The sequence below is a fragment of the Anguilla anguilla genome, chromosome 5 (genome assembly GCF_013347855.1).
Source record: "Anguilla anguilla isolate fAngAng1 chromosome 5, fAngAng1.pri, whole genome shotgun sequence".
Taxonomy (NCBI): Eukaryota; Metazoa; Chordata; class Actinopteri; order Anguilliformes; family Anguillidae; genus Anguilla; species Anguilla anguilla.
In genome coordinates, this window is record NC_049205.1 from 12,655,060 (window position 1) to 12,680,180 (window position 25,121).

General features: G+C 47.6%; 1 protein-coding gene across 1 annotated transcript in view; it reads left to right on the plus strand.

The window, feature by feature from the left end:
• Nucleotides 1-1,211: 1,211 nt before the first annotated feature.
• rnf24 (ring finger protein 24) overlaps nt 1,212-25,121 on the plus strand; it is a 31,894-nt gene continuing 7,984 nt past the window's right edge. Inside the window, exons 1-4 of the mRNA XM_035417736.1 lie at nt 1,212-1,703; nt 16,416-16,565; nt 23,463-23,505; nt 24,345-24,386. Coding sequence (XP_035273627.1) covers nt 16,423-16,565; nt 23,463-23,505; nt 24,345-24,386 — 228 coding nt within the window. The 5' untranslated portion in view covers nt 1,212-1,703; nt 16,416-16,422. The remainder of the gene's footprint in view (nt 1,704-16,415; nt 16,566-23,462; nt 23,506-24,344; nt 24,387-25,121) is intronic.

The following is a 25,121-nucleotide window of genomic DNA, read 5'->3' on the forward strand; positions in this document are numbered from 1 at the left end:
TGGAATTTTAAATCTCCGTTGGATGTATGCTATTCGGACTTATGGCCTTGGCTTGCAGATAAAGTGTCAGGAAAGCCTTCGAAGCCAGATTAGTTAACTTTGGATAATTATGGACCTCACTGTATAGTATATTGATCCTCTATAATCAGCCACGTCGTCTTTGATTACCGTCCTAGGCCGTTCCTAGGACTACATCTCTACGTGCATCTACAGTAAATGTATTTCTAAACATAGAAACAGATACAAATCATTACTTTTGTGGAAATCATTTTTTATTTTCATACATTGTCATCATAGACTAAACACAGCAGCCACATTATTGTAGCTTTTCCCCTGTGCTGATCTGATTTATCACACATTATAGTCAGTTGGCTTCTGCCGGAGCTCTGCTCATTTTCTCATATAGCCTTCAGTAAATGTAAATGTCTAGGAACAGTCCCAAAGTGCTGCTTTTATGAAAGTTTTTATTTATTTATTTTATTTTTTAGAACAATAGGGATCATCTATGTGAACAAGAACAACTCTCTGACAGATGTGAATGCAGAGAAGCCATGCTTCTTTGTTTTCTATTGTGTCATCATTAATTGACTGGCAATATTGACGTAGTGATACGTATTGTCAGTAATTAGTTGATGTTCAACACACTGACGTTTACTTAGGACACGATGTTTATTGTAAAATTGGTTGACATAATGTTAATAACAAAATATTCCTCAATAAAGGTGATTTGTTGAATAAAGCAGCATGCTGAGTACCTTGCAGCATCATATCAGTGCAAAATCACTGCATAATCCTCACAGAAATGTCTATTTTTATTTCATCCAGCTCAATAATGAGTTTTCCCCTCTGAACTGGCATGGTGTAGGTCTCAAAAATCCCATATTTGTCGGGATCTAGGCTACTACAACACTTTCGCCACCACCGCCACAACCAGCGCAGCTACTTACAACTAATACTACTACTACTACTACTACTACTACTAATAATAATAATAATAATAATAATAATAATAATAATAATAATTAGGTTGTCTGTATTACACAAACTATGTCGTCTTGAATAAGTAAATAAATAAATAAATAAATAAAATAAATAAATAAATAAAACGCCCATGCAGGAAATTCTTAGGAAGAATGCTACATTAATCGTCTTCTTCAGCGCGCGTTCATTCCAAGCATAAATGTTGCTGTGCACCCCTCCCTCCCTGCTATCGCTCCCGCCCATCCCCATCACTCCCAGTACACCAGATTGCGCCTCTCTGTCTGTGTTGAAACGGGTAGGAGAAGGCATCTAGCTAGTTGTGGTGCTACGTGCTCATTTGTTCAAACTGAAACCTGCCGTTATTTAGCAAATAATCCGACCGCACACTCTTGGAAATCAGTGATACAGACCGAAGACGCCAGAAGAAAACCTGATGTTGATCATCATCGATTATTTTACTACGTGGTTACCTGCAATTTTTTTATAGAGATGTTCACGTAACGTTAGCTTTGACCAGCCGATTTGAGCCGTTCGGAATTTAATCTAAATTTACTGGTTAGCGAGCTACTCATGCAGTGCTCCCTGTATGGACTGCAGCTAGCCATTTGACGTTTTTGTTATAGTCATTTTTAGATTTTTATTAAACACTGATGCCCAGATAAGCCAGAAACATAACCTTGCGACGATATTCGGGGAAATAACGTGGAAGTCAAGATACATTGGTAAGTTTGATTGTTATCGCTGATCCAGCTTGCTAGCGAAGAACGTTGCCCTAGTCGTATGTTATTAGCTGGCACTCCGTTTTTCAATATTTGGCATTACTGTCACAGCGCCTGTTAGCTGGTCAATGTTAAATGTAATGTTTAATCGTGTTAACGTAGTTGTTTCCTAATTGAGTGCGATTCATTGTATATTAATAACTAGCTACTACTTGTACACGCACATGCACATTTAGCTGTGGCGAGATAACGTATATTTTAACTAACGTTTACAGTAGATAGCAGCCTGTCCGAGTGTTTTTCCCGTTCACAGGGTATGTATCTGCGCTCGTTGGGAAACGTTATAGCGAATGTCAACCTAACAAGCAGTGCAACCAACGTTAACCAGTGCTAATTATCATTAAATCGGACGGTACTCGTAAATGGCTGGTTAGTTACCTCGACGAGTCTATATGTCACACAGTGACAGCGCGTCTTCTCGGTTTAATACTTGCTACATTTGTACCAACTGTTTATTGACAGCAACGTTAGCTGGCGCCACATACACTAGCTAGTTTGCTAGGTCGCTATGTCATACCGACTAGCGAGCTATCTTAGGTAGCTAGCTGGTAAAACATTGCACAGAGCTAGGCTAGGAGATGTCAACTAGCCCGTACTATGCATCGCCGGTATTTATGCCATTTTACACGCCTACGACAGTTGTTTATGTGAACGACTTAGAATCTAAGGAAAATCAATAAGAAATGCCCAGAGGTAACGTTAGGTATGTTCTATATCAATCGCTTAAAAACTTTTGGACAGTGGTAACCAACCCTGGTCCTGAAGATATGCCATCCTGTAGGTTTCTATTTCAACAGTAATTTGGCGCACTTGACTCTACTAATTAGCAGCTCAACAAAATCTCTAGTTGAACGAGGTGTGCTTTGAAATGGTTGAAGAGAAAACCTACAGGACGGTAGATCTCAAGGAACAGAGTTGTTTACCAGTGCTTTAAATGGATGGTAAATGGACTGCATTTATATAGCGCTTTTATCCAAAGCGCTTTACAATTGATGCCTCTCATTCGCCAGAGCAGTTAGGGGTTCGGGGTTAGGTGTCTTGCTCAAGGACACTTCGACATGCCCAGGGCAGGGTTTGAACCGGCAACCCGCCGACTGCCAGACAATCAGTCTTACCTCCTGAGCTATGTCGCCCGTGCTTTAGGGGATGTTAGAATATACAGTATGTGGGCCACGCTCAATAATGGACCAGACTAATGTATGTTACTTGGCTAATAGTTTCTGCTATATGTTCACTGATGGAGACAGGCTTTCTATATAGCAATTGTAGTTTGGTACATTATACAGAGGGTGAATCAGGAATAGGTTTCCCTCTGTCTTCTGGTGGGGCATAAATTCACAGATGAATCCCTCCCTGGGTTAGCCTGCCAGTATTCCTATAGCCTAGACATTGCCGGTTATTGACATGTACTGCAATTTCAGAGTACCCAACAAAGACTCCACTTACAGATCAGCTCTGAATGACGCTAATTTGTGAATCAGAGATGTTTGTTTACCGTTTCCCACTGTCTAGTGCTGTATGGTGCCCAGCGGCCTCCTGCATGCTGGTACAGGTCTCCTGGATTTCTTGTACTGGTCAGGAGTGTGAAAATGTAAAACCTTTACAGTGGGAGCTGAGCTGAACGTGACCCCTGCCCTCGTCAACATTTCTTAAGTGCTTACTGGTACTTCGCCTGTTAGCAATACAATAGATTCAAATGAAGTAGTTGGTCTAATCCAGATTATGTAATTCTCCGGTTAGTGTGAAAACAGTGCTCCTGATTATGTTCTTGGGGCCAAAGCGGTTTCCGGGTATTCTCATCAGAGTTAAGGCCTGAATCACATCACCAGTTGGTTGCATAACATTTGTGTAAACTGTCACGTACAAACGGCTGTTTTGTTGTCAGAAATGACGGAGGACTAGAGTGAAGTGCCCGTGGCAACACTTTAAATCCAAACATGGTGAAGCAAGACTCCTTACACTCACTCTCCACACAGTAATGTATTGCATCTCTGAATACATGTCTGGAAAAGAATTGCAGGTCTCCAGCTGCATTCTGCCATAAGCGATGATTAATGCTTGAAGATGCAGACTTATAGGGAGGCAGTGTTCAACTTGCTTCAATTGGTTCATGGTGTGGGGTAACACACAAGATAATCAGCCCTCATGGTGCATTTCCGTACCAAATGAAAGCCCTGAATTTGCATAACTGCATAATCTGCTGTGGTTTGATGATGCAGGTGACCACAGACTATTTCTAATGCAAGTCCATTTGGTGAATTTGTGTTTTTTTTTTGTGTGTGTCTGATCTAAGTAGTGTCCTATGTAAAATAATCTCACATTGTTTCAGGGGTAAAGTAGAGTCAGGTGAAAGGGCGTAAAGCAGGAGAGCAGGCTAACCTTACTTTGGGTATAGGTTAATCCTCCAGCAGAATACGCTGTGTTGGTGTGTGCCGTTCATTGTCTACAGATGTCACCGCTAGCAGTGTGTCAGTTTGCAGTTGGTAAACCATGGATGCTGTCGTGGTGGTGGTAAGTGTGAAAAGTAAAAGTGCTAGTCAGTTCTTTGGGCCAGTTTCAGTATTAAATCTTGACAGCTGCTATCAGGAATTCACACACATCCACAATGCTCAACAGGAAGTGGGTTAGGGTTTTGACCAATGAACTACGGTTTTGACCAATAGTTTGGCCAGAGGGGCACTTTGTCATTGGCCGGTCGTGACAGTGACTGTCCTGCCTTGTGACACGTCCAGTATTTGCCCTGATAAGTAAGGCCTCACAGGAATGGCATGGTGCCGTTGGCTTGTTGTCCTTGCTTGTGCATTGTGTTTCTTTGTGGGCTGTTGCAGTATCACATGTCAAGGTCACATGATCTGCTTATGAGGGGCTTAAGAAGAGGCGATGGATGAAATATAAAATATCTTCCTCACTACTGGAGGGAAGCATGGAGCTGGACTAGTTGACTAGTTGTGTTTGTTTCGGGGCTGTTTTGTTTGCTTATTTTGTGTTCGTGCATATACAGTATGTGTGTGCACTGGTGCCCATGAGCTACATGACACTGTGTATGTGTGCACATCAGTGCATGTGTGTCTGTGTGTGTACTTTACGTACATGTGTACCTGTGTAAGTATAGGCAATGTATAAATGTGTGCGTGTGTGTGTGTGAGAGAGAGAGAGGGAGAGGGAGGGCATGCACATGTCCATGTGCGCTTGCTTGTATGGATGCGTGTTTGCATGTCATTTGGGGAACAGCATCGGCTGTTTTTATTTTGTTTCTCTCAGCTAATTTGGTGCCGGCGCTGCGATATCACAACAGGGGGGCCGTGCAACCAGCAGCTAATGCCTCCCAATCAGTGGCTCGCACACACACACGCAGCTTAGCCGTACAGATTGTACGGCCGTTATCACTTACTGTGAGGTCACCGGCTGAACAACACGCGGCTCTCATTCCCGTAGCGTCGACGGCTCCTCTGCGGCGGCCGTTCGGCTGCGAGGCCAGACGCTACGAGAAAGCAGAAGGAGGCTAAAAAAAAAAAGGACCATCGGTTTCACTTTGAGTTCACCGTCGGAGGCGTTTCGACACCTGAAGGCCCCGCAGGACGCAGCCGGCTCGGGCTCCCATTGTTGCCTCCCGCATTCTTGCGCTGTGAATCACTCCTGCCGCCGGAGCGCTGCCAAGATCGGTGGGCTTGGCCCTCGCGTGCGCGTTTCCAGATGTAGGCCTGCGTCACCTCCGTTTCGCTAGCCCTGCGTGCTTTCATACTTCGTGCTGTGTTTCGTCTACTTCGGGGCACTGTCGTTTACGACTTGTGGAGCGCTAACGCTCTTCACGTATGTACATGATTTGAATTGGATTTGAATGCATGAAAATAGTACCTTGTGTGTCTAACCGTGTCTGCTAATGACCTGGATGGTGTCACAGATAAGGTTGTTTGTGAAGCTGTTGAATTAACAGTAGTAGTGTCTGGCAAACAACCCTTGTTGGCTGGCCTGATATGCTGGCACGCCACTATAGTCAAAGCATTTGCCTGATTTCTGGGAAGACAAGCAAGGTGTTATTCGCACTGGGTTTTATATTGGAGGAAATTACAACACGAAAAAAAGCTTTCAGATTCATTTCATGTGTCAATAAAGCCATGTTATCTAATCCAGGGTGTCTGGATTGCAGACCAAAGGGGCACAGTTAAAGTGTTTTATTACTGCTTCTTAAGTGAATGCATCTTCAGGTGCAGTCCCATTGGAGCCATTGAAGGGAGTCCTCACTGGCGTCTGCTTTTTTTAACACCGTACACTGTGTTACTGTGTGCCCCCATACTGGAGTTATTTGACACAATGCATGTGAAAGTAGGGCTGTACAAAAACAGGGCTGCCACCAGGTAGCATTTGGGACGTTTGAGAGGTTAAATACGAAACCCATCTGAATATGTGCGTTGGGGAGGGGACAGTTCAGGGGAACAGCTGCCCTTGTCAGTCGCCCGCTTGTTTGCTCCAGCTTGTGTTTCTCGGATCAGTGGAGGAGGAGGAGGAGGAGGCCAGCGGAGAATTTGAACGCACAGGGCGGTTTGGGGGTGCGGGGTGGGTTTGGTCGATGCCTAGGGTTTAAGGGTGCCTGGAAAGGTCACAGGACAGCGGTGAGTGCGTGGGGACGGTGTTTGCCGTTCCCGTCCGTTTTCGGCAGGGTGGCGAACGCGGGCACGCTGAACCAAGGCCCCCTCTCGCCGCCGCCGCCGCCACCGATCCTCACGCGCCCTGACCTCCGACCTCGGCCTGATCCCGCCGCTCGCAGATTAGGCCCGCAGAGTGGATTAATTAGCCGCAGGAGCAACACCATTGCCCTGGATTACGGGGGCATTAATCCTGCTGCTGGCCTGCCGAGTGAGTGTGTTTCCAGGTGTCCAGCAAGCACCTTCCAAAGCTTCACTGTTTACCGACCGCCACTCGAGCTCCGAGGGCCCGTTTCCCAGCTTTTCATATTTAATGTTTTAAATTAATATTTGCTTGCTTAGAGAGTCAATATTTTTACTGATGGCTTTTGACTGCGGTGTTTGAATGTGCTGTTACTGTTAGTGCCTAAATGTGTGCCAAGCTTATCTCCTGATACCATTGGGTTTTTTAAGGACTTTTTGCCTAATCGTGACTCAAGTGCTCACAAAACACCTGCAGGCAAATGCTAGCACAGTCAGATGGAAGTGTTTGTGGTTTTCTCTCATCTTAATAAGCTGTGTGTTCTTGGGAGAGGGCAGTTATAGAGGTGTAGCCTATAGCCTATGTGAATACATTCATGTCAACGTGATCTAGTCAGAAACTCTTGGTCTGGTCAGTGTTTTCTCTTGGAATGTCTGGTTTCCTGGTTTCTACACTAATGTTTTAATTGCAGCGTCACCCTCTTATTGCACATTAGCCTAAATGTAGCAAACGGCCCTTTTTGAATGCATATTTCATATATTCAGGAAACACCCTTGCTGCTTCTTAGCATAAACAATCGTCAGGTATTATTGCTTTGGATTCAAACAGCCTTTTCAAAGGCATTAGTGACAAATGTGCGTATCTTATATCCTTGGCTCTTCGAAACGCTCTACCCTATGATTAGCTACTGAAACCGCAAAGCCCCTGGCAACACCGGTTCCCCAAAAGACAGAGGCTTCCTGCCTGCTATTCTGTTACTCGCTTGTCCAGAGCAATTGCGCTGTTTGTAGTCTGTCATAATTCAATACCCGCGTGAATTGTTGCTTAATAAGTAGCTGACGGGCCTGTTGTGCTGTAATAGGCGGTCCCTGAAGCAGTCTGGGACGCAGTGCTCACTTCAGCTCGGCTTTGCGCTTTAGGCACGCTAAGTTTCCAGCGCTCCGCTCGCAGCGCTGGCTGCACCGGCAGTGGAAATTTCCACTCTAGAATTCAGCCTTTGTTCTGGTTTGGGTGTGTGTGAGTGTGTGTGTGTGGGGAGGGGGGGGAGGTTTGGTTCGCCACAAGTCTCTGTAAATTGGCTTTGGTCCGCGTTGCAAAAGACCGCACCCGTCAGCGATTCGGGGAGGAGGGCAGAGAGACGCGGCACAAAAGCCGGCGCGTTCGTACCGCCGCTCGACAAATCGGATTCCTTTCATCTTTTCAGGACCGCGTCCGACCGCGCTGATTTGACACTTTCAAGGAGCGAGTGCAGGAAAGGGGGGAGGGGCAGAGCCTTCTGTGCTTTTTTGGCTCATATTATTAAAGGAGTGGTTCTGAACGTACTATTTAAGGTTAATGTTTTCCCCTGTGCTATTCATTTGCATTTACTGGTGGAGTGGACCTAACCTTACATTGCGTTAAACAAAACATTCAAAAAGAAAAGCCTTTAAGTGTTTCATAAACTGTGACACACTTAATTTGGCAGTGTAGTAGAATGGGTAAGGAAGTGGTCTTGTAACCTAGGTCAGAGGTTCAGTTCCCGGGCAGGATACTGCCGTTGTACCCTTGAGCAAGGTGCTTAACTTGCTTTGCTTTAGTGTATCTCCGGCTGTATAAATGGGTGCAGTGTAGGCTAAATGCTGTGTAAAAAAATTGTGTAAGTCGCTCTGGATAAGAGCATCTGCTAAATGCCTGTAATGCTGTGATTAATTCAGTTAGTAGATTTCCCCTTGCGCAGTAGTGACCAGTGGTGATCAGTGGCAAGTTTTCATTTCTTTAAAGTTGCTTTCTATGGAAACCCCACCATGTTTCTGGGTTTTATTATAGAAGCGTTGATGTACAGTCAGGATTTGCACTAGTCATGATGCATGTTTGAATCATTTCCTGGTGCGTCTGTTGCAATTGAAAGAGGAGGGAGGGGGGTGACTTTTTATTGTCAGGCTAACTGCGTTAGGCTAAGTGATTCACCATCAGTAGCGGTGGCTCTTAAGTTTTATTAACGCGGATGAATCGGCAAGGTGTGAGCCAATGAGAGCACGGCGCGACCTGGCGCGGACGTCGCTTTCACCTTTCACCTAACGCACGGGGAAAATAACAGCATGTCATTTTGGAGGGGCGGAGAGAGGGCGGACATTAGGGCCCACGGTTGGTCACTGGAGCCCCCCCCCCCCACCCCCCACCCCCCACCCACACCGCCATGCGATGGAAGATTACAGGAATGATGCTGGACCCTCTTCCTCTGCCAGACTGCTGGGTTTTTTCCTCTGTGGCTCTTTCCGTCTGCCGGCCGGTGGGGTTGCACAAACATGTGACATGTGTTTTGAAATGGAGACGCCCGCGTTCGAGCGCCGCCTCGCCCCCCCCGTTAGCCGAGCGCTATCTGTCTGCCGGGCCCTGTTTACGGGAAGTGTGCAGGCGGACAGGGCTGAAGCTGAGGCTGGGCAGTCGCTCTTTTTAAAGCCCGATTAAAGAAAGTGGCGGGGGTTTGAAGGGGGCTTTAGCATGTATGTTAGTGATTCTCACAGTGACCAGCGGCCCTCTTTAGGGTAGAAGAAGTGGCCCTCTCAGTGGGCCGTGTGACCTGCTGGACCCGGGCAGTGAGGGGGCGGTTGTGCACCTCCCCGGTGAACCGGAGGGGGGGGGGGACGGATGTGGCAACCGTGAACGCGAGAGGGGCGTGGCATCCGATCAGCACGTTGGCATGAGCCAGGGATGCTGCCCAACCCTGTCCCTGGAGCTCTGTCATCCTCTACCATCATTCAACAGCTGGAGATCTCGTTGAGCTGCTGATTAGTAGGATCAGGTCTGGCAAATTAGGCTTGAAATGAGAAACCTGCGGGGCGGCAGATCTCCAGGAACAGGGCTGGCGTGCTCTGGGTTATTCCCCGTACTGGAGGGCATTGGGTCTGACCCCCTCCGGTGTTCTCTGTTGTCTCAGATTCAGTGTCTGTCCAAACGGTCTTTACGGGAATTTCTCTTTGAAAACTCCCCCCCCCCACCCACCCCCCCAACACCCACAGAGCACCGCACGTACTTTTGGCGCCTCGCGGAATCCGCTGGCGTTCCGGGCTCTTCCGCGGGTGCACCGCCGTGCGGTCGGCGGCTGCGGCGAAGGCTTCCGCGTTTAACGCCCCCCCCCTCCCCCTCGAGGAGCGCTCACCTCCCGCGCCCACGCGGCTGAAACCGTTTCCTGTGCGGTGCGCTGACACTCTCCCTCACGGGGGAGACCGCGCGGCGCGGCTGAAAGCCGTTTCCTGTGCGGTGCGGTGACACTCTCCCTCACGGGGGAGACCGCGCGGCGCGGCTGAAAGCCGTTTCCTGTGCGGTGCGCTGACACTCTCCCTCACGGGGGAGACCGCGCGGCGCGGCTGAAAGCCGTTTCCTGTGCGGTGCGCTGACACTCTCCCTCACGGGGGAGACCGCGCGGCGCGGCTGAAAGCCGTTTCCTGTGCGGTGCGGTGACACTCTCCCTCACGGGGGAGACCGCGCGGCGCGGCTGAAAGCCGTTTCCTGTGCGGTGCGGTGACACTCTCCCTCACGGGGGAGACCGCGCGGCGCGGCTGCAGCGTAAGGAAACGACCGCAGTCTCACAGGCTAACTGTGCGCAGAAACCACGACCCACCTTTAAGGCACATTTATGAACTAGCGTAGGTAGAACTTACTGAAATGCAGCATTACACCAGCCCTGCAGAGGCTTTAATTTGACGGTTAATTTCCACAGGCTAATGGCAAATGGCAGAAACATAAGGGTCATACAGTGGAAAGAGTGTGTGGCTTCAGGCGTGCTGCTGAGTTGTTTTTAAAGGCCAGGTGAAAACAACATGTACAGTGTCGTATTTTTATGTTGCTGTCCACTGCTGGTGGCACGTCGTACGCAGTTCTTGGCCCGGCTTGTCGTTGGACTGAAAGTGAATGTGAAGTTCTTTGGCAGGACTGAAGTGCTGTGTGTGTGTGTGTGTGCGCCTGTGTGTGCGCAGCGCACGCGTCGGCGCGTGAGTGGAAGCTGTGTTGGAAGCGCTAATTGAGCGTGCGGGTTTGAATGAGCCAGACGGCGTGAAGAGAAAACAAACGTTTGAGCTGAATTTGGTGCGGGGAGCGTCCGTTTCCCCTTCGCCGCTGTTTGCACGGGCCGTGGAGCGGCTGCTGGGCTGCGCTTGAGAGGCGGTGTGTGTGTGTGTGTGTGTGTGTGTGCGTATGTGTGTTTGTGTGTGAGGGTGTGTGTGTGTTTGTCTGTCTGTTATGCATGTGTGTGCATGTTCGTGCCTGCCACACACATCGTATTTGTACATGCTCTGTGTGCGTGTGTGTGTGCACGTTTGTATACGCGTGTGAGTGCACGTGTATGTGTCCGTGTGCGCTGGGTGGTTCTGCTTCACTGCCCTATCGGAGCTGGCTGTATAAACACCGAGGCCACCCTGCTCGTCCAGAGGACACAGCAGACGGCTTCTCTCAGTTCCAGCTGCTCCTGAGAGCCCCCCACCCTACCAATCCCGTCTGCCAGCGTCTGAGGAAACATCACTCACAGCACACGCTCGAAGATATCAGCTCCGAAAACAAAGCGAAACTGAAACTGGCGCCTGAAATCCTCAGCGAATTCGCCGCCAGCTCGAGAGAGCCTGAGAATTATTCTGCTCGCTCTAGTATTCTGCATTTTCCACGTCCTCTATGGTGGCTTGGCTGAGATTGTCAAAGGCTTGTGTTTACCCAGGACTGCGGTCTGCCTCCGGCCTGTCGCCGCTGGTTTTATCTCTTTTTTTTTGCTGGACGGGAGCACGAAGAAGCGTCGACTTCCCTCGCTCTTTCCACAGCCCTTTACGTGTGTATGGTAGGCTACATAAAAGCAATCGCTAACTCATCAGTAAGTTTATTTTCCAAATGTTCATTTCAGCACGTTACTAATGAACCCGTTACCCTGCTGTGACCTCTGACCTCATTACTCATCACGTGACTAAAAGTCGGATTCCGGGAGAGATTTGTGTTTACGCTTTTGTGGCAGAACAACAGTCGTGGTGTGAATGTGTCTTAGATCTCACGTACACGACCTAGTGAGGAATCATTGCGACTATACTTGTAACGAGAGATGTTTCTTTTTAGACTAGTAGAAATATGTTTTCCATATTTGTGGGATATTCCAACATATTTATAGGTTTTTTATGTTCATATTCATATTTTCATGGTTAATTCCTGAAGGAGAGAATTTTAGGTGTTTGAAGTCCTGACCTACATTACATGAGGAGAGGGAGATGGTAATCTTTCCCCCTTAGTTCAGAGGCCTCAGGTCTAGTCAAGCGAGACCCAGATTTGTGGTGTTACAGGACACCGCCGAGCGCCCTGTGGCCTGGGGCGCCGCGTCCTCTACGGTTACCGAGGCCAGGGGCCCCGCGGACCGCCGACCGAGGGGAGCCACCGCTCCCGAAAGGCTGACGGGCCGCCTGACGCCGGCAGTGATGTCAGCCCCTGGGGGTTTTCGGGGTTCTCCGGTTCCGCGTCCTTTCAGCGGGAGCCGAAGCGGCGAAGGCTCCTCATTCAGCCGTCGAGTGAAAGGATGCGCCGAACAGAGGAGCGCGTGAGAACGTCTGACGTCCATTCAGCCCGCTCCGGCCAGGGAGGAGCAGACGTCCCCTCCGCTCCCCGCGCCCCTTTCATCCTGTCGCAGTGACGCATTTGTCATCCCCTCACAAAGGGCCCGGGGCCCTCAGAGGTGTCCGCCGGCCCCGCGGCCGGCCCGCGACGGAAAGGCTTTTGACAGCGCGGCTGTGAGCGCGTCCGTCTCCGCCGCACAATGTCCCAGCGAGAGGTAGCCTTCGCTGAGAGAAGCTTCCAGAGCAAAGAGCAGGAAGCTGCGGCCAGGCCCCCCCATGAGCCCCCCCGCTCCGGCCGAATGGCTTCCTGAATGGGCTGACCTCCCGCCATCCGAGCGCAAAAGAGCTCGACCTGTCCGTCCGTTCGCTTTCCCTCTTCCCCCCCCGCCGTGGATCTACCCCGACAAAGGCGCCCCACAGATTTGTCTCAGAGCGCTGAAAGGGGGCAGGGGGTGTGGGGGGGGGGTAGGGCTTGGCTCTGCTATGAAAGGCGGAGCCTGAGGAGGTTGTTTACCGTCGCGGGATACAGTTACTGTGACGACCCGGTGTTTCACAGCTGCTCCTGCTCAGCGAATCCTGATACGGAGCGTGGGGCGACTCGAGGGGGTACTGCCGCTGCAAGTGACAACGTGTCTTGTCTCTCTTAAAGGCGATGCCTCGGGAGGTTTTTGGGACACATCCTTCCCTATTAAACCCCCATCGCTCACCCCCCCACACGATTTGTCCTCCCCATTGAAGTATTTATCGAGTAAGGTGATACTTAAAACATAACATTCACAAACAGAAATCCAAAGGGTCACTGGATTTAAATAGTTCTTTGTTGATAATACATGTTCGGTGCTAGAAAAAGTACTGTAACTGAAAAGCATTTGCATACATTAAGCAGTGATTTCCATTTTTGTTTGTTTAATGGAGTTAAGCAAAAGGCTTCTTTCATTAAACCCATATTTATTTCGGTGTCCTCAGGGTCTTTGTGCCATTTAGGCTATGCTAATTCAGTTAGCGGCAGCTCTGTCCTCATTTTGTCCCGAGCGGAGTGAGCCAGTTAAGTTTACTGCTGAGCCCTCAAAGCCGCCCGGGCAGTCTGTGCCTTTTAAAAAGAGCTGAGCCATCCGTACCCCGCAGGAACGCGATACGGGGGAAGTATAAACGCGCGACACCGGGAGGAAGTTAATGACGTCCCCGGGCGATGCGACGCGCCGACGTTACGGAACGCGGTCGCTGCGTGTGCCGCACGTAGCCGAATCGCCGCAGAGTGAAGCACGGTGGGATACCGCAGTGTGCGTTAGCTTAAGGATTACAGACCGCTGCTCACTGCAACTGGGGGTTATTTTTTCTGGGGAACCATTTTACTTTTCATATTGCACCTTGCATTCAGCACTGTTGGTTGAGTGTAGTGCAATTTGTTGGCCCATTTTGAATCAAATAGTTTTTCTTGAAATTGGATGAATTTTGCTCTTTGTTCTCTGAGGCGAACACTTAACCCACGGACTATCCATCAAGTCGAACGGCAGTTCCATTTTTGGATCTTGAGGCCTAGTTTTTTTCCCCCTTCCTTGCTGCACTTGGTGTTCTGTTCACATGTTGAATGTCTGGTGTTGGAAAGTAAAATTCGAGTTTGCGGTGCATCTCTGGTCCTGGTCGTTAGCTTGACCTGGAGCGGCCTTACAAGTGCGCCGATGAAGCCTCTGCCCCCGTCACCTGCGCTCGTCTGTTTTCGACGCCCGGCTCATTCCAAATAAAGACAATGCATTCTTTACCTGCCGTCGCCAGGCACGCGTTTCCTGCCTGTTACGCAATCGTAGCCTGGTCTGCCAGGTCGCAAAAATAGAAAATGCGTCTTGTTTAGGGATGGGCAGAATTTGATGTGAACTGGGCCGTCTGGTTTAACTTCACAGAAACCGCTGCGGCTTAATCAGACCGCAGTGAGCCTTCTGCAGCTTTGCAGTATGAGCTGACCACAGACCTGGACCTTTCCCAAGCTCTACGCAAAGGCTACTTGCCTGCAACACAAATTAGATTTGCTTTAGAGGGCCCTTAAAAGAGGAATCTGAATCAGGAACCTGCAGTAGTGAAGATCTTCAGCGCTCGTCTTCATCTCCCACTCTTCATTCAACATGTCAGTTCCGATATAATACCTGGGAGGAGTTAACTAGCCCAAACTAGCACAATGCCAGTGTCCCTTTCAGTGCATCTGTTGAGTAACCAAAGATTTGCCACCCAGAAGACGCTGAGCCAAAAGATGAAGTGATTATGTGGAATGTTGTAGTGCTTGAGTATTCATAAACATAAAGGATGACGGGACTGACTCATGCAAATGCAGTGGTTTGAACACGTTGTGTTTGGAACGGAAATCCGGTGGCTCCTGTAACCTGATTAGGGTTTGGTTTGATCTTGTTTCTGGGGTTGAACATGATGGATTTCCTCCGAGGCACTTTTGATTACTAACGCAGTGCCTCACCCATAAACCATATCGAAATGTGCTGATCTTTGCATATGTGATATGATGTGCAGTAAAACTTTATGTAGAATTGCAAATAAAAGTCAAATAGTCTGGACGCGATCGAATGATTAAGGCTTTCAGAATCGGTGTCCCCACAAAACCAGCATAGCTCACCAGATCATAGAACACCTCCCACCAGTCATTTACACGTGTAATGTCTGTAAATGCAGTAAACTGATTCTACACTTGTGGCAGTTCTAGGTGCTGAACAGCCCTGCCTCTCCTGCAGAAAAACAGCGTGCGGACGATTGACCCACCATGTGGGCGTGGGCCTCTGTCTGCAGATTCTAAGAAAAGATATTCCTTGGAAGAATGCATGAGACGATGGTTTTTTGTCAGTGGAGCAGCTATTTAAAGTTATGGCTCTTTAAACTTTTGTAACCTGAGACTTCAGACCTGGCCATCGCTGCCCATTGGACGCTGGCTGGTTGAAGGGGCGGAGCCTCAGGGCTGGGGGGGCGAAGGTTACGGAGAGTGTGGGATGATGACCCGAGACCTCCATCCTTGCCCATACCCCCCTGCCCACCCCCCCATTATGGGCGACCGCTATCCAAACTCTTGACCCTTGAAGTACCCGGCCTACCAGACCCACACCACGTGTACCTCCCCCCGGGAGGTGCGTGGGAGGCAGGAGCTGGAGGTCCGGCCGGGGGGGGGAGGGGGCGTGGGATTCACCGGATACCCGGAAACAGGCAGCCGGAACCGCCTGGGAGCGAACAGAGGCTGGCACACTGCCTCACTGAACTGGCTGCTCTGTGTCTGAGGTCGCTACGGAAACCGTCCTTCCAGAGGAGCCTCAGCTTTAGCATTAGCATTAACATTAGCATACGCGTGGGCAGGGGAAGAGATGGGCACAGAAGGCCTTAGCTTTAGCTTTAGCATTAACATTAGCATAAGCGTGGGCAGGGGAGAGATGGGCACAGAAGGCCTTAGCTTTAGCATTGACATTAGCATAAGCGTGGGCAGGGGAAGAGATGGGCACGGAAAGCCACAGGACGCAGCGATTTTCAGTGACCGGCTGGGCGGAGTTTTAATGCAAGCATCGCTGCTGTGTGAAAACTCGGGATTGTTTTTTTTCTGTGCTGTGATGGGCAGCAGTCCCAGACTTTCTCCAGCCTCGCCGTGGGTGTACAGTTGTCAGTCCTTTTTTTTTTGACTGAAAATGAATGGGCACACGTTTGAATTCTGCAGCCTCGCTCAACGTTCCAGCGGTAGCGGCGGCTGAGAACGAAAGTGGGCCCAGATGAGAGCGCTGAGATGAGAGCGCATTGAAGTAGCGGAGGCTAATGGAAAGGCAGAGTGTGTACTATTTGGGGCTAATTTCTTGAGTTAGCCACTGTGTGGCATGTGCCCCGACTGCAGCTGTGTTTTGGATATGTAGTCGTGGTCAGTACAGCACAGAGCCGGAGCTGTTTGTAGCTTGAATGGTGCTACAGTGCAAATACCCAACAACTGAGCGTGTAAACATTTCAACCTGTTGAGCATTGTTTGATAGATAAGGTGAAAGAATGGAACCTATCTATCTACACTTCAGAAAATAAAAGCAAATATGCTGAAAGACCTGTGAGCCATTATATGTCAGTTAATATGTCAAACAGTCAGGAAGAGGAAATATTTAACAGACTAACAGTACTTATTTACACCGTTGAAACGCTTGCTGATCTTTCCCTCTCCCCCTTTCTCCTTCTCTCCGTTTCTCTCTCACAGCATATCCATGAGCTCAGACTTCCAGCACTACAGCTTCAGAATGCCGAACATCGGGTTTCAGAACCTGCCCCTCAATATCTACATCGTGGTGTTCGGAACGGCCATATTCGTCTTCATCCTGAGCCTGCTCTTCTGCTGCTACCTCATAAGGTAAGACCCCGAGAGTCCGAGATGTACACTCTCAACCCAGGCCACACGCCGTGCGTTTATTTTACGTGTTTTAATGCCACACGATTTTCTTGATATTTTTATTTTTTTATTTCCAATGCCCCTCCCCCCCCCTTCTTAATATTTAGTGCAATAAATATTAGTGCAAATATATAACACATTTGAGGACTCCTCCATGATTGACTTGGGAAACTCACTTCAGATGGTTGCCATTTCATTAAATAAGTGTGTCTGCCTGAGGAACAGATGCACTTTCACTTATCTTAAATGACGACTGTTGGTAAAAATCCACAGTCTGTTTGTATAAACATTGGGTTTTTTTGGAGGGAGCTTGGACACTGGCTGTCCGGTGCGTGAGTTCAAAGGTCACCGCAGCGGCTGATGACACAGACACGGAGTTCGCGGACATTGCTCTTCCTGGCGGCACGGCGCTGGCGTTCTTCCGCGGTTTCGCTGCTGACGTTTCTTAGAAGAAGCGAAGCCGGTCAGATGTTGTTGCGGTTGAAATGCGTTCCAAAGGTCTTTTGCTTCTATGTTTTGGTGCTTCTGTTGGCAGCAGACTGATCACCAGTGAGTGAAATACGCTTAGATAGTGGGGGCGGCCACGTCCAGGTGAGATGATGCAAACGACCCTGTCTGCATTGTACTGCAGACACGTTACAGCTGTGGCTGAGCATGAAGAGGTCTAATAATTTGTGCAGACAGAATTGTTTGTGGGTGTTATTTACAGTTGAGCAGGGCCTTTCTTGCTTATGAACTGCTTTTAATCTTCTGTTAAAGCTGTCTGTGCCAGCAGAGGCAGACTCAGGGAACTTAGGTGGTTTCCTAGTTTTAGTGCAGGCTTTCACAACAGTCTGTCACTGGTGGACTCTGGTACAGTGTGGTAAAATCAGGCCCTGTCTGGTGCTCTTAGACACAGTATGGCACGGTGTGGTTCTGTTGGGCGCGGTCTGCCGCACCCTGGCGCGGTCCGGTGAAGTCGGGCGCCGCCCACAGACGGCGCTCTGCTGCTCTAATGGAGTCAGTCCTGCGTTGATCACCGCTGCGTTGAGTTTCGTAAGGGGGATCTCCATTCAGGAGGGAACCGATGATAAAGTCAGCCTTTCGCCCGCCAGCGCGTAGAGCTACACCGGTGAGGTGTCAGCCCTTTAGCAGGCCCTGAGCGGTGGATTTAATTAGCGGTTCGACCTCACGCAGCACAGCGCCTCGGTACCGCGTACGCCTAAAACGCGGAGCCGCTTGCAGGCGCGAAGTCGGCCCCCGTTTCGCCGCCTCGTCGGGGTCAGGGGCCGCGGCGGGGGCCATCTAGCTACGCGAGCTGCGGACAGGCTAGCACTCGCGTTTCTCACAATTACATAACCGCACTTTTAAATATCTTCTGCTGACAGCTAGTGCAGTGTATATATATGTGTCTTTCTTCGGACATTTTAGCAGGCGCTACCGTGAGGTATCGAAACACTGCTCTTCACTTCTTTTTATGGCTGCTCGTTCAAGTTTTGTTGGGTAGTTAATTATGCTGATGTAATGCTTTGTAATCCTTTCCCAATTGGGTATTTTCTGCTTTTCTGTTCAGTAACATTGCCTTTGCATCTGCCTCCTCACTGTAGGAGGTTTATAGATGTAGGCCTGTAATGTACCAGGGTTTATCTTAATGAAAAAGGCTAAGCCATCTGAAGTGAGTCTTATTTTTAATGCAATTCAGTACTGGATACTGCCATTTGGTTCACTTTTAACCACACCAACCAGTAATTTAATATTTTCCCCCCTTAATTTTTTTGTATAAATTTTTTAAAAATTAAAGTGAAAAATGAATTTTCAAATAATAGTACTACATCTGAAGATCTTGAGCAATTTCCGTATTTTACTTGTGTGGCTTTTTTTTTTCTTTATGCCTTTTATTTTCTCTACTGCTGTTTTGTTTCATTTGTTGTGGTGCTGCTGTGTGTTAAACATTAACAGAGGCTTTCCACAGAGGGTTAAAAGGTTTCACAGCACAGTTTGGAGAAGGTAATACCTTTACTGACTTGATAATCTGAGAAATCCACCTTTCAAAATCCACTTAGCAACACAATAGTCATAGAAACATCAGCTGGAAAACTAGTAATAAGCCAGTTTGTTTTTTACGCATCAAAACGGTAGTCTTTTTTTCCTCCTCAGTCAATTTGCTTTACCTGTAACATGTAAAAATCTGACTGTTAGCAACTGCACAGCCTTGTCATAGCGTAACGCTTGTTTAGGATAAGTCTGTGTGGATAGGTAGTTTGTAGTGCCCAATCACATCTAGATAAAGCGTAAACAAAGGGAATGCACTGTGGTAACTCTTATGTAAGAGCTTCCATCAGTAATGCTATTGCTCAGTATCTGTGAGGGAGCATGTGGAGATTAAACACTGGCAAACCACCAAGTTTGATTGGCACACCATGTTCTACTCCCCCTTTCTGTTTCAAAAAAACGTACTGTCCCTGTTTTAGGGTGCACCTGGGGTTGTTTTCCTTAGTAAATACATAGGGTTATTTGAATATAGTCTGGTTATAATGATTAATGTATTAATCTGCACATCAATTTATGCAAAGCCAGTTTTTTTCAAAAATACTAATGCGTGTGGCCCTGGATAGTTTGTTTTTTTGAACTGTATTTTCAGACTTTGCCTAAATAAATTTTAAGTTATATAGAACCAAAACGAAAATGAAATTGGTAGCAGACAAAATGATTCTATTGTTGCTTCAGTTAAAATAATACACTTGCTGCAAGAGTTAAAAAATGCTCACTTCTGTCTTTGAAAAAGAGCTGAACTTTCCCAAGCAAAAAGCCCCAAAGCAGATTAAGAGATAATAATGTCTCTCTGTATGACATTAAAAGGGTTCATTCATCGTGGGTATGTGAAGAAAATGGCTAATTCTATTCAGAACAAACAAGTGGTTTGGTATAATAAACAAGCAACTCCAACCAGACACCATCTGTGTATACAGTACTTAGGGATTTAACTGAATTGTGGGCACAGTCAATAGGCTCTTGAAAATCAAACAGAGGGAGATTGGTGATAAAGGGATTTTTTGGTTTTGTTTTTAAGACAACAACCCTAGGTGCTTTTTAAAGTCAGGGCATTACAGTGCAAAAAGCGAGGATCTTGATTGTCCTGCTGGCCCATTGGCAGCTGCCCTTGTTTCAGACAAGCCTCTCCAGTCCCCCTTCTGTGCCTAGCGCTGCCAAAGAGTCAGCCCTGGCACCGGCTCGCTATAGAAATAACGTGCAATTGTAGCATCTCTTACCAAAGACAGTGAGAACCAGCTGCTGTCAATCAAACCCAAGCTACCCAGCGGGGGAGTTGGTAAGTCTATTTTTTCCGATTCATTCAACATCCGACCTGTTTCGGGTTTGCCGCCCGTTTCCCACAAATTGTATGAAAGAAGCACAGTGTCTTACTATACAAAGGTGGTCAGATTACCAAGTCACTGGTGTACAAAAATCACGTAGAGCTGAACTCTGAGAAGCTTTTAAAGATGCAGTCTCCCTCCTGCTACATTGGCCAACTAATGCATTGTTAACCAGCCAGTTGCACTTCACTAAGTTTTGGCCAATGGGGTTTCTTCAGCCTTTCACAAATTTTTGCCACATGCAGACTCCATTTTGCCTGGCTCATTTTCAGTCATCCTGTTATTGAAAACAGGTGTGGGCTGTAGAAGGTTTTAGCCTTAAATAGCCTTCTGAGCACTGTGGAGGGATCACATATTACACATTTACCACAGAACCTAATTCTTGGGCAAACATTTAACCTTAGCTCCTTGCAAGATGGGATGACCTCATTATTTGCAAGCCTCATCTCTCATTTATGTACTGCTGTTAACTAGGGTTGCAAAATTCTGGAAATATTCAGGGGTGGAAACTTTCCATGGAAATTAACAGGAATACACAGGAATTTAAGGGAATATATATAGGAGGTTACCATGCCATATGCATGTAGAAATGTAAACCTTTGACCACATGAAACCTACTAATAGAAATCAAAAACAATTTTGCTTTTAGTTGAAGTTCAGATTAATGTGTTTACTTAATCCATGGGATTCCTTCACTGAACAAAATAAAAACAGGAATGTTGAATAGTGTGTTCCCTCTGATGAAATAATTCACTGTATTTTTGCTGAATTCCCATTAATGGGAATATGTTAACCAAGTAATGGCACAATATCTATCTGTATTTTCCCCACAAAATAATTCACTATTATAAGCCAGCATTTTATATTGAAATTGTGCAAAATGTTCCAAATTCTCAAGATTCCCATGGAAAGTTTCCGGAAATTTTCAGACCCTTTGCAACCCTACAGTTAACTCCAGTAAGTAAAATTGGGTTTCTGAGCCCAGCTAGCACGGATTGGCTGGACATTAGCATCGGGCTGCTTTGGAGGGCGTGGTCGGGCGGGTGCGGGGCGAGGGGAGTCGCGCACTGGAGCGGACCCGCGAACGGCTTCCCTGTTTACCTCCGGCAGAGATTAGCGGGGAGAGCCGAAGCGGGGCCCGAAGCTCGGCGGCTCGTCGCGACTCCCCCCGCCGCGTTCGCCCGCAGACCCGTCACATGCTCGCGAAGTACTCCCGCCGCTCGCCGGCACATTCCGAGAGAGGACGCCATTTGTCTCACTCAGTCACGATATGAAGCCCGCATTCACATCCGCGCCAGTCCAGAAATGCTCTCTTGTGTTTCACGTTTATTAAAACAAGGGAATGCTTTCATTTGCAAGCAGCTTGATGTGGCATTACCTGGAATTCAATGGGGAGGCTCTCCACTCCTGACTGTGTGACAGACAGGAGCGGAGGTAATTGGCTGATTTTCCCATTGGCTCATCGCCCCTCCCCTCCCTCCCCCCCCCCCCACACACTGGAATGGCCACCCTTTCCCCTACATGCCCTGACAAGGGAGTTTCTGCACCTTTACCTGCTGGTCTCTTTCAGAATGTCAGTGTCTCTCCTAGACTGTGCTGCTTGTTTTACAGATCCCACCCTCTCTGCTCCGAGAGGTTAAGGTTACTTGTTATGGAGGTAAATCTCAAGCCATGTTTTTCTCTCTCTCTCTCTCTCTCTCTTTTTCTTTCTCTCTCGTTTTGTTTCGTCGAAGTTTATGTGCATTGATTTCTGCGAAAGGAGCTTGGTCTAAGACATAACACACCACACCACTGGTGTCGTATGTCGGCCTTGTTCATCTTTCGCTCATAATGATACCAACCGAAAGCATTTGCATTTTACTGTTTATTCGTTTTATTTTTGGTTATTTTAGTTGTTTTCTTTTTTGAAATCCCCCATTATTTTCTGTTTACGTATTTGAGGTCTATGTCTGTCTTGGCCTGATGAACAAAGTTAATATCGCTTGGCTTGCTATAATATAGCTAACCAGCTGTATTTAACTTCACAAAAACATTATAAGGGTTTATAAATTAGCAGTACCTTAAGCAGCTAGCTTCATATTGCATTTTGCTGAAAATTGTTGACGTTAATGATTTTCATCTGTAGTTTGTAAGTGTGCCCAAAGTGGAGGGTTGTCCTTCGCTGCCACCCCCCCCACCCCCCTCACAAACCACACACACACACACACACACATTTTCTAGGTGGTAGTTACAGAAGTTCTCAGTATTTACTGATTGTTTTCTTGCTGTGTGCATGTCACCTCTACATAGCTGATAGATTTCAAGTAGGTTTCTACAGCACAGAGTTACTCTCTGTTTCACACACCCCCAAACATTGAGTTCAAAGGGCCTAGGGGTGCTGTCACAACAATAACAAACCTTCTGTTACCTGGTGATGCTTGGCTGCCTTTAACTGAGATGACCATTAATCTGCACAGTGTAAAGGTTTCGTGTGATGTCCTCAAATAGAGGTCGCTATGCCCCCCTCCCATTTCCTGGGGAGTGAACCTTTTCGCAGCCTGTGATTGGCTGAAAGGAGGGTCTCGACCGTGGCGCACATGACCCATCAGCAGAAATGGGGCCCACGGGCTGCTACGGCTCTGGTTAGATGTGCAAGGGGAACGTGCGCTAACGAACACAGCTATGAGGCGCCATTGCTTACATAGCAAAAGAACCTGCCTTATAGCAGTGGGAGGGGTGAGTCACCTCCAACAACTGCTATTCTGTTTTCCTTTTTTTTTTCCCAGAATGCAGCTTAGCAGCGGCACAGAGAGGCGCTAAGACACACTGAATGAGCGCTGTTTGAATCAAATTGAGTTGAATATCCAAGGACTCGGTCCACACTGCAGTCCGTGTACTGAATCTCTTCTGTAAGACAGCAGGGGCGGGAGGTCAGAAGTTCACACGCATTGATAAACAGCATGCTCAAGTTGAAGGCAGCCAACCCACGGGGTGCTTTGTCAAGGTTGGGTCAGCGAGGTTAATCATCTCATATATATACAGAGCAATATTGATATTGTACTCATATATAATGAAGACGGCACACACACAGCAAGCGCGCAGGGTTTCTTTTCATAGATTCCACATGGCGTCTGTTTTCATGCAGTCAAAGTGCTTTGATCTCGAAGCCATCACTCAGTAGAATGGTGCTTCTGTCTCACCTTATTGAAAGCAGTTTGGCAGCTGAGACTGTATACAAGTCTGCAAATAGCTGCTGCCTCTCATTTGATCTCAGATTGCAAGCAATTTTTCTAATACGCCAACTGGCTTCCCTGGACATCGTGTACTATTTGCTGTTTTATATTTAATTTATTAAAAAGTTAGTGTTTTGTGTTTTAAAAATGAACATTTTATTTATTGAAAACTCTGCAGTCAGTTTGTCATTGTTTCTTGTTTCAGGTTCTTTTTTTATTTTTTGGAAGTGTGTTTTGGTTTGTGGCGTCCTTGTACTAAAAAAAGAGTCTCTCCTCTCTTGGTCGCCCTTTAGGTTACGGCATCAGGCCCACAAGGAGCTCTACGCCTACAAGCAGGTACGTTCATATTAATATTCATGTTTGTATATGCATATCATACATATTAATACGCATGTTTATTTTTGGGTCGTCAGAACTCTGTCCTGTATCCCGTTCTAAATGCCCACGCCCTGCCAAGTTGGCTGTCCTTGGAGCATTCTGTCCCTTGATCCAAGATCCCTTGTTTTGCTGGGGGGTGACGTAACCCGAAGTCTTTTAATGAGGAGGCATTGGTAGGCTTATCACACCTGAAATAGCCGGGGGACCATCTGCTATTTCCCCCCCTCCCCCCCCCCCCCCCTGGAGCTAATTAGAAAGCCAGCAAAGGGAGTGGTGGCCCCCTTCGCTGTTATGTAAGCTCTCTGGTGGACTTTCCCAGATGCTGTGAGTGTCTGGGTCTTGGGTTAAGTTCTTAACGACCCTCCTGCAATGCGGGCCCCAAAGCATTGACACTGTTACCACGACAGACCTCTCTGCTTCTCAGTCTGGTGTCTCTCTGCCTGACATATTCCCAATATGTGGGTATGCATGTTTCCAGACAGTTCAGTCCCGGTATTTTAAAAATGATTGTCAAATGTAATCGTTAAGCTTTTTTTCTACTTTTTTTTTTTTTAGTTTTAATTTTTCAAATAGTGTATACTTAGTCCACGTAGTTCTCAACATATGTATAGGGCTAACATGAACAGAAACAGAATAATACAATGTAAATCGGTCCTTAGTAATAAACCCGTCTACAGCATGTGCAAACTCTGGCCTTCTGTAGCCTTCGGGCTGACCTCTGCTAGTCAGAGATTATGAACAGCATTGAATTTTGTGATGCCTAATAATGCCTTATTTTCTTTATTTTTCTCCAATAGGTTATACAGAAGGAAAAAGTCAAGGAGCTAAATCTACATGAGGTAAGCAAAATAATTAACCTCTTGTGTTTAACGGCTTTTTTGCATAGCTGCTCTTTTGTTCGGTCTTTGAATCACCTTGCTGAACACGTACATGTGTGATAGTCAGTCGTGCGTCTGAGCCAGGAACCCAATGCTCTGTGAGTAGCGCTGTAGTTCCCCTTTTGTAGTCAAATCGGGTCCATCCCTGTGAGGTGGCTACATGCTTTAACTGTGGCGTGGTCAGATTGCACACCTGATAAGAAACGGTACATCCTCGGGAACAGGGCAGGGGGTGCCCAGTTTCCTGATTACCGGGCCAGTTGACATTTAGTAATCAGGGAGCTGGATTGTTTCAGCGAGGCGGGAAACCAGAGCCGCCGCCGGCCTGGGAGCGGAGCCGACGGCAACGGCAACCACGCACTATTATTAGCCAGAGGAATGTCAACCTCTGGAGCCGTCCTTCTTTAACCCTTTGAAGAGTAGGTTTATTGGAATTTTTTTTTTCTCCAAAATTCGAAGTCAGTGTTGTAGAACTCTGTTGCTATTCAACCAGCAGTGATTGTTACATCAGCATTAGAATGTTCAGTTAAGAACATTCTAATTACGTATTGTGATCTCACGCCTTAAGGGGTTGAAAGTGAACTTGCCCCTTTAAACAGAGCGGTCCGCCATTATTAAATTTCACATTTAATCAGACGGCCCGGTGCGATTTTACACACTGAGGCTCCACAGACTACAGTTCTCTCTCTTTCCCTG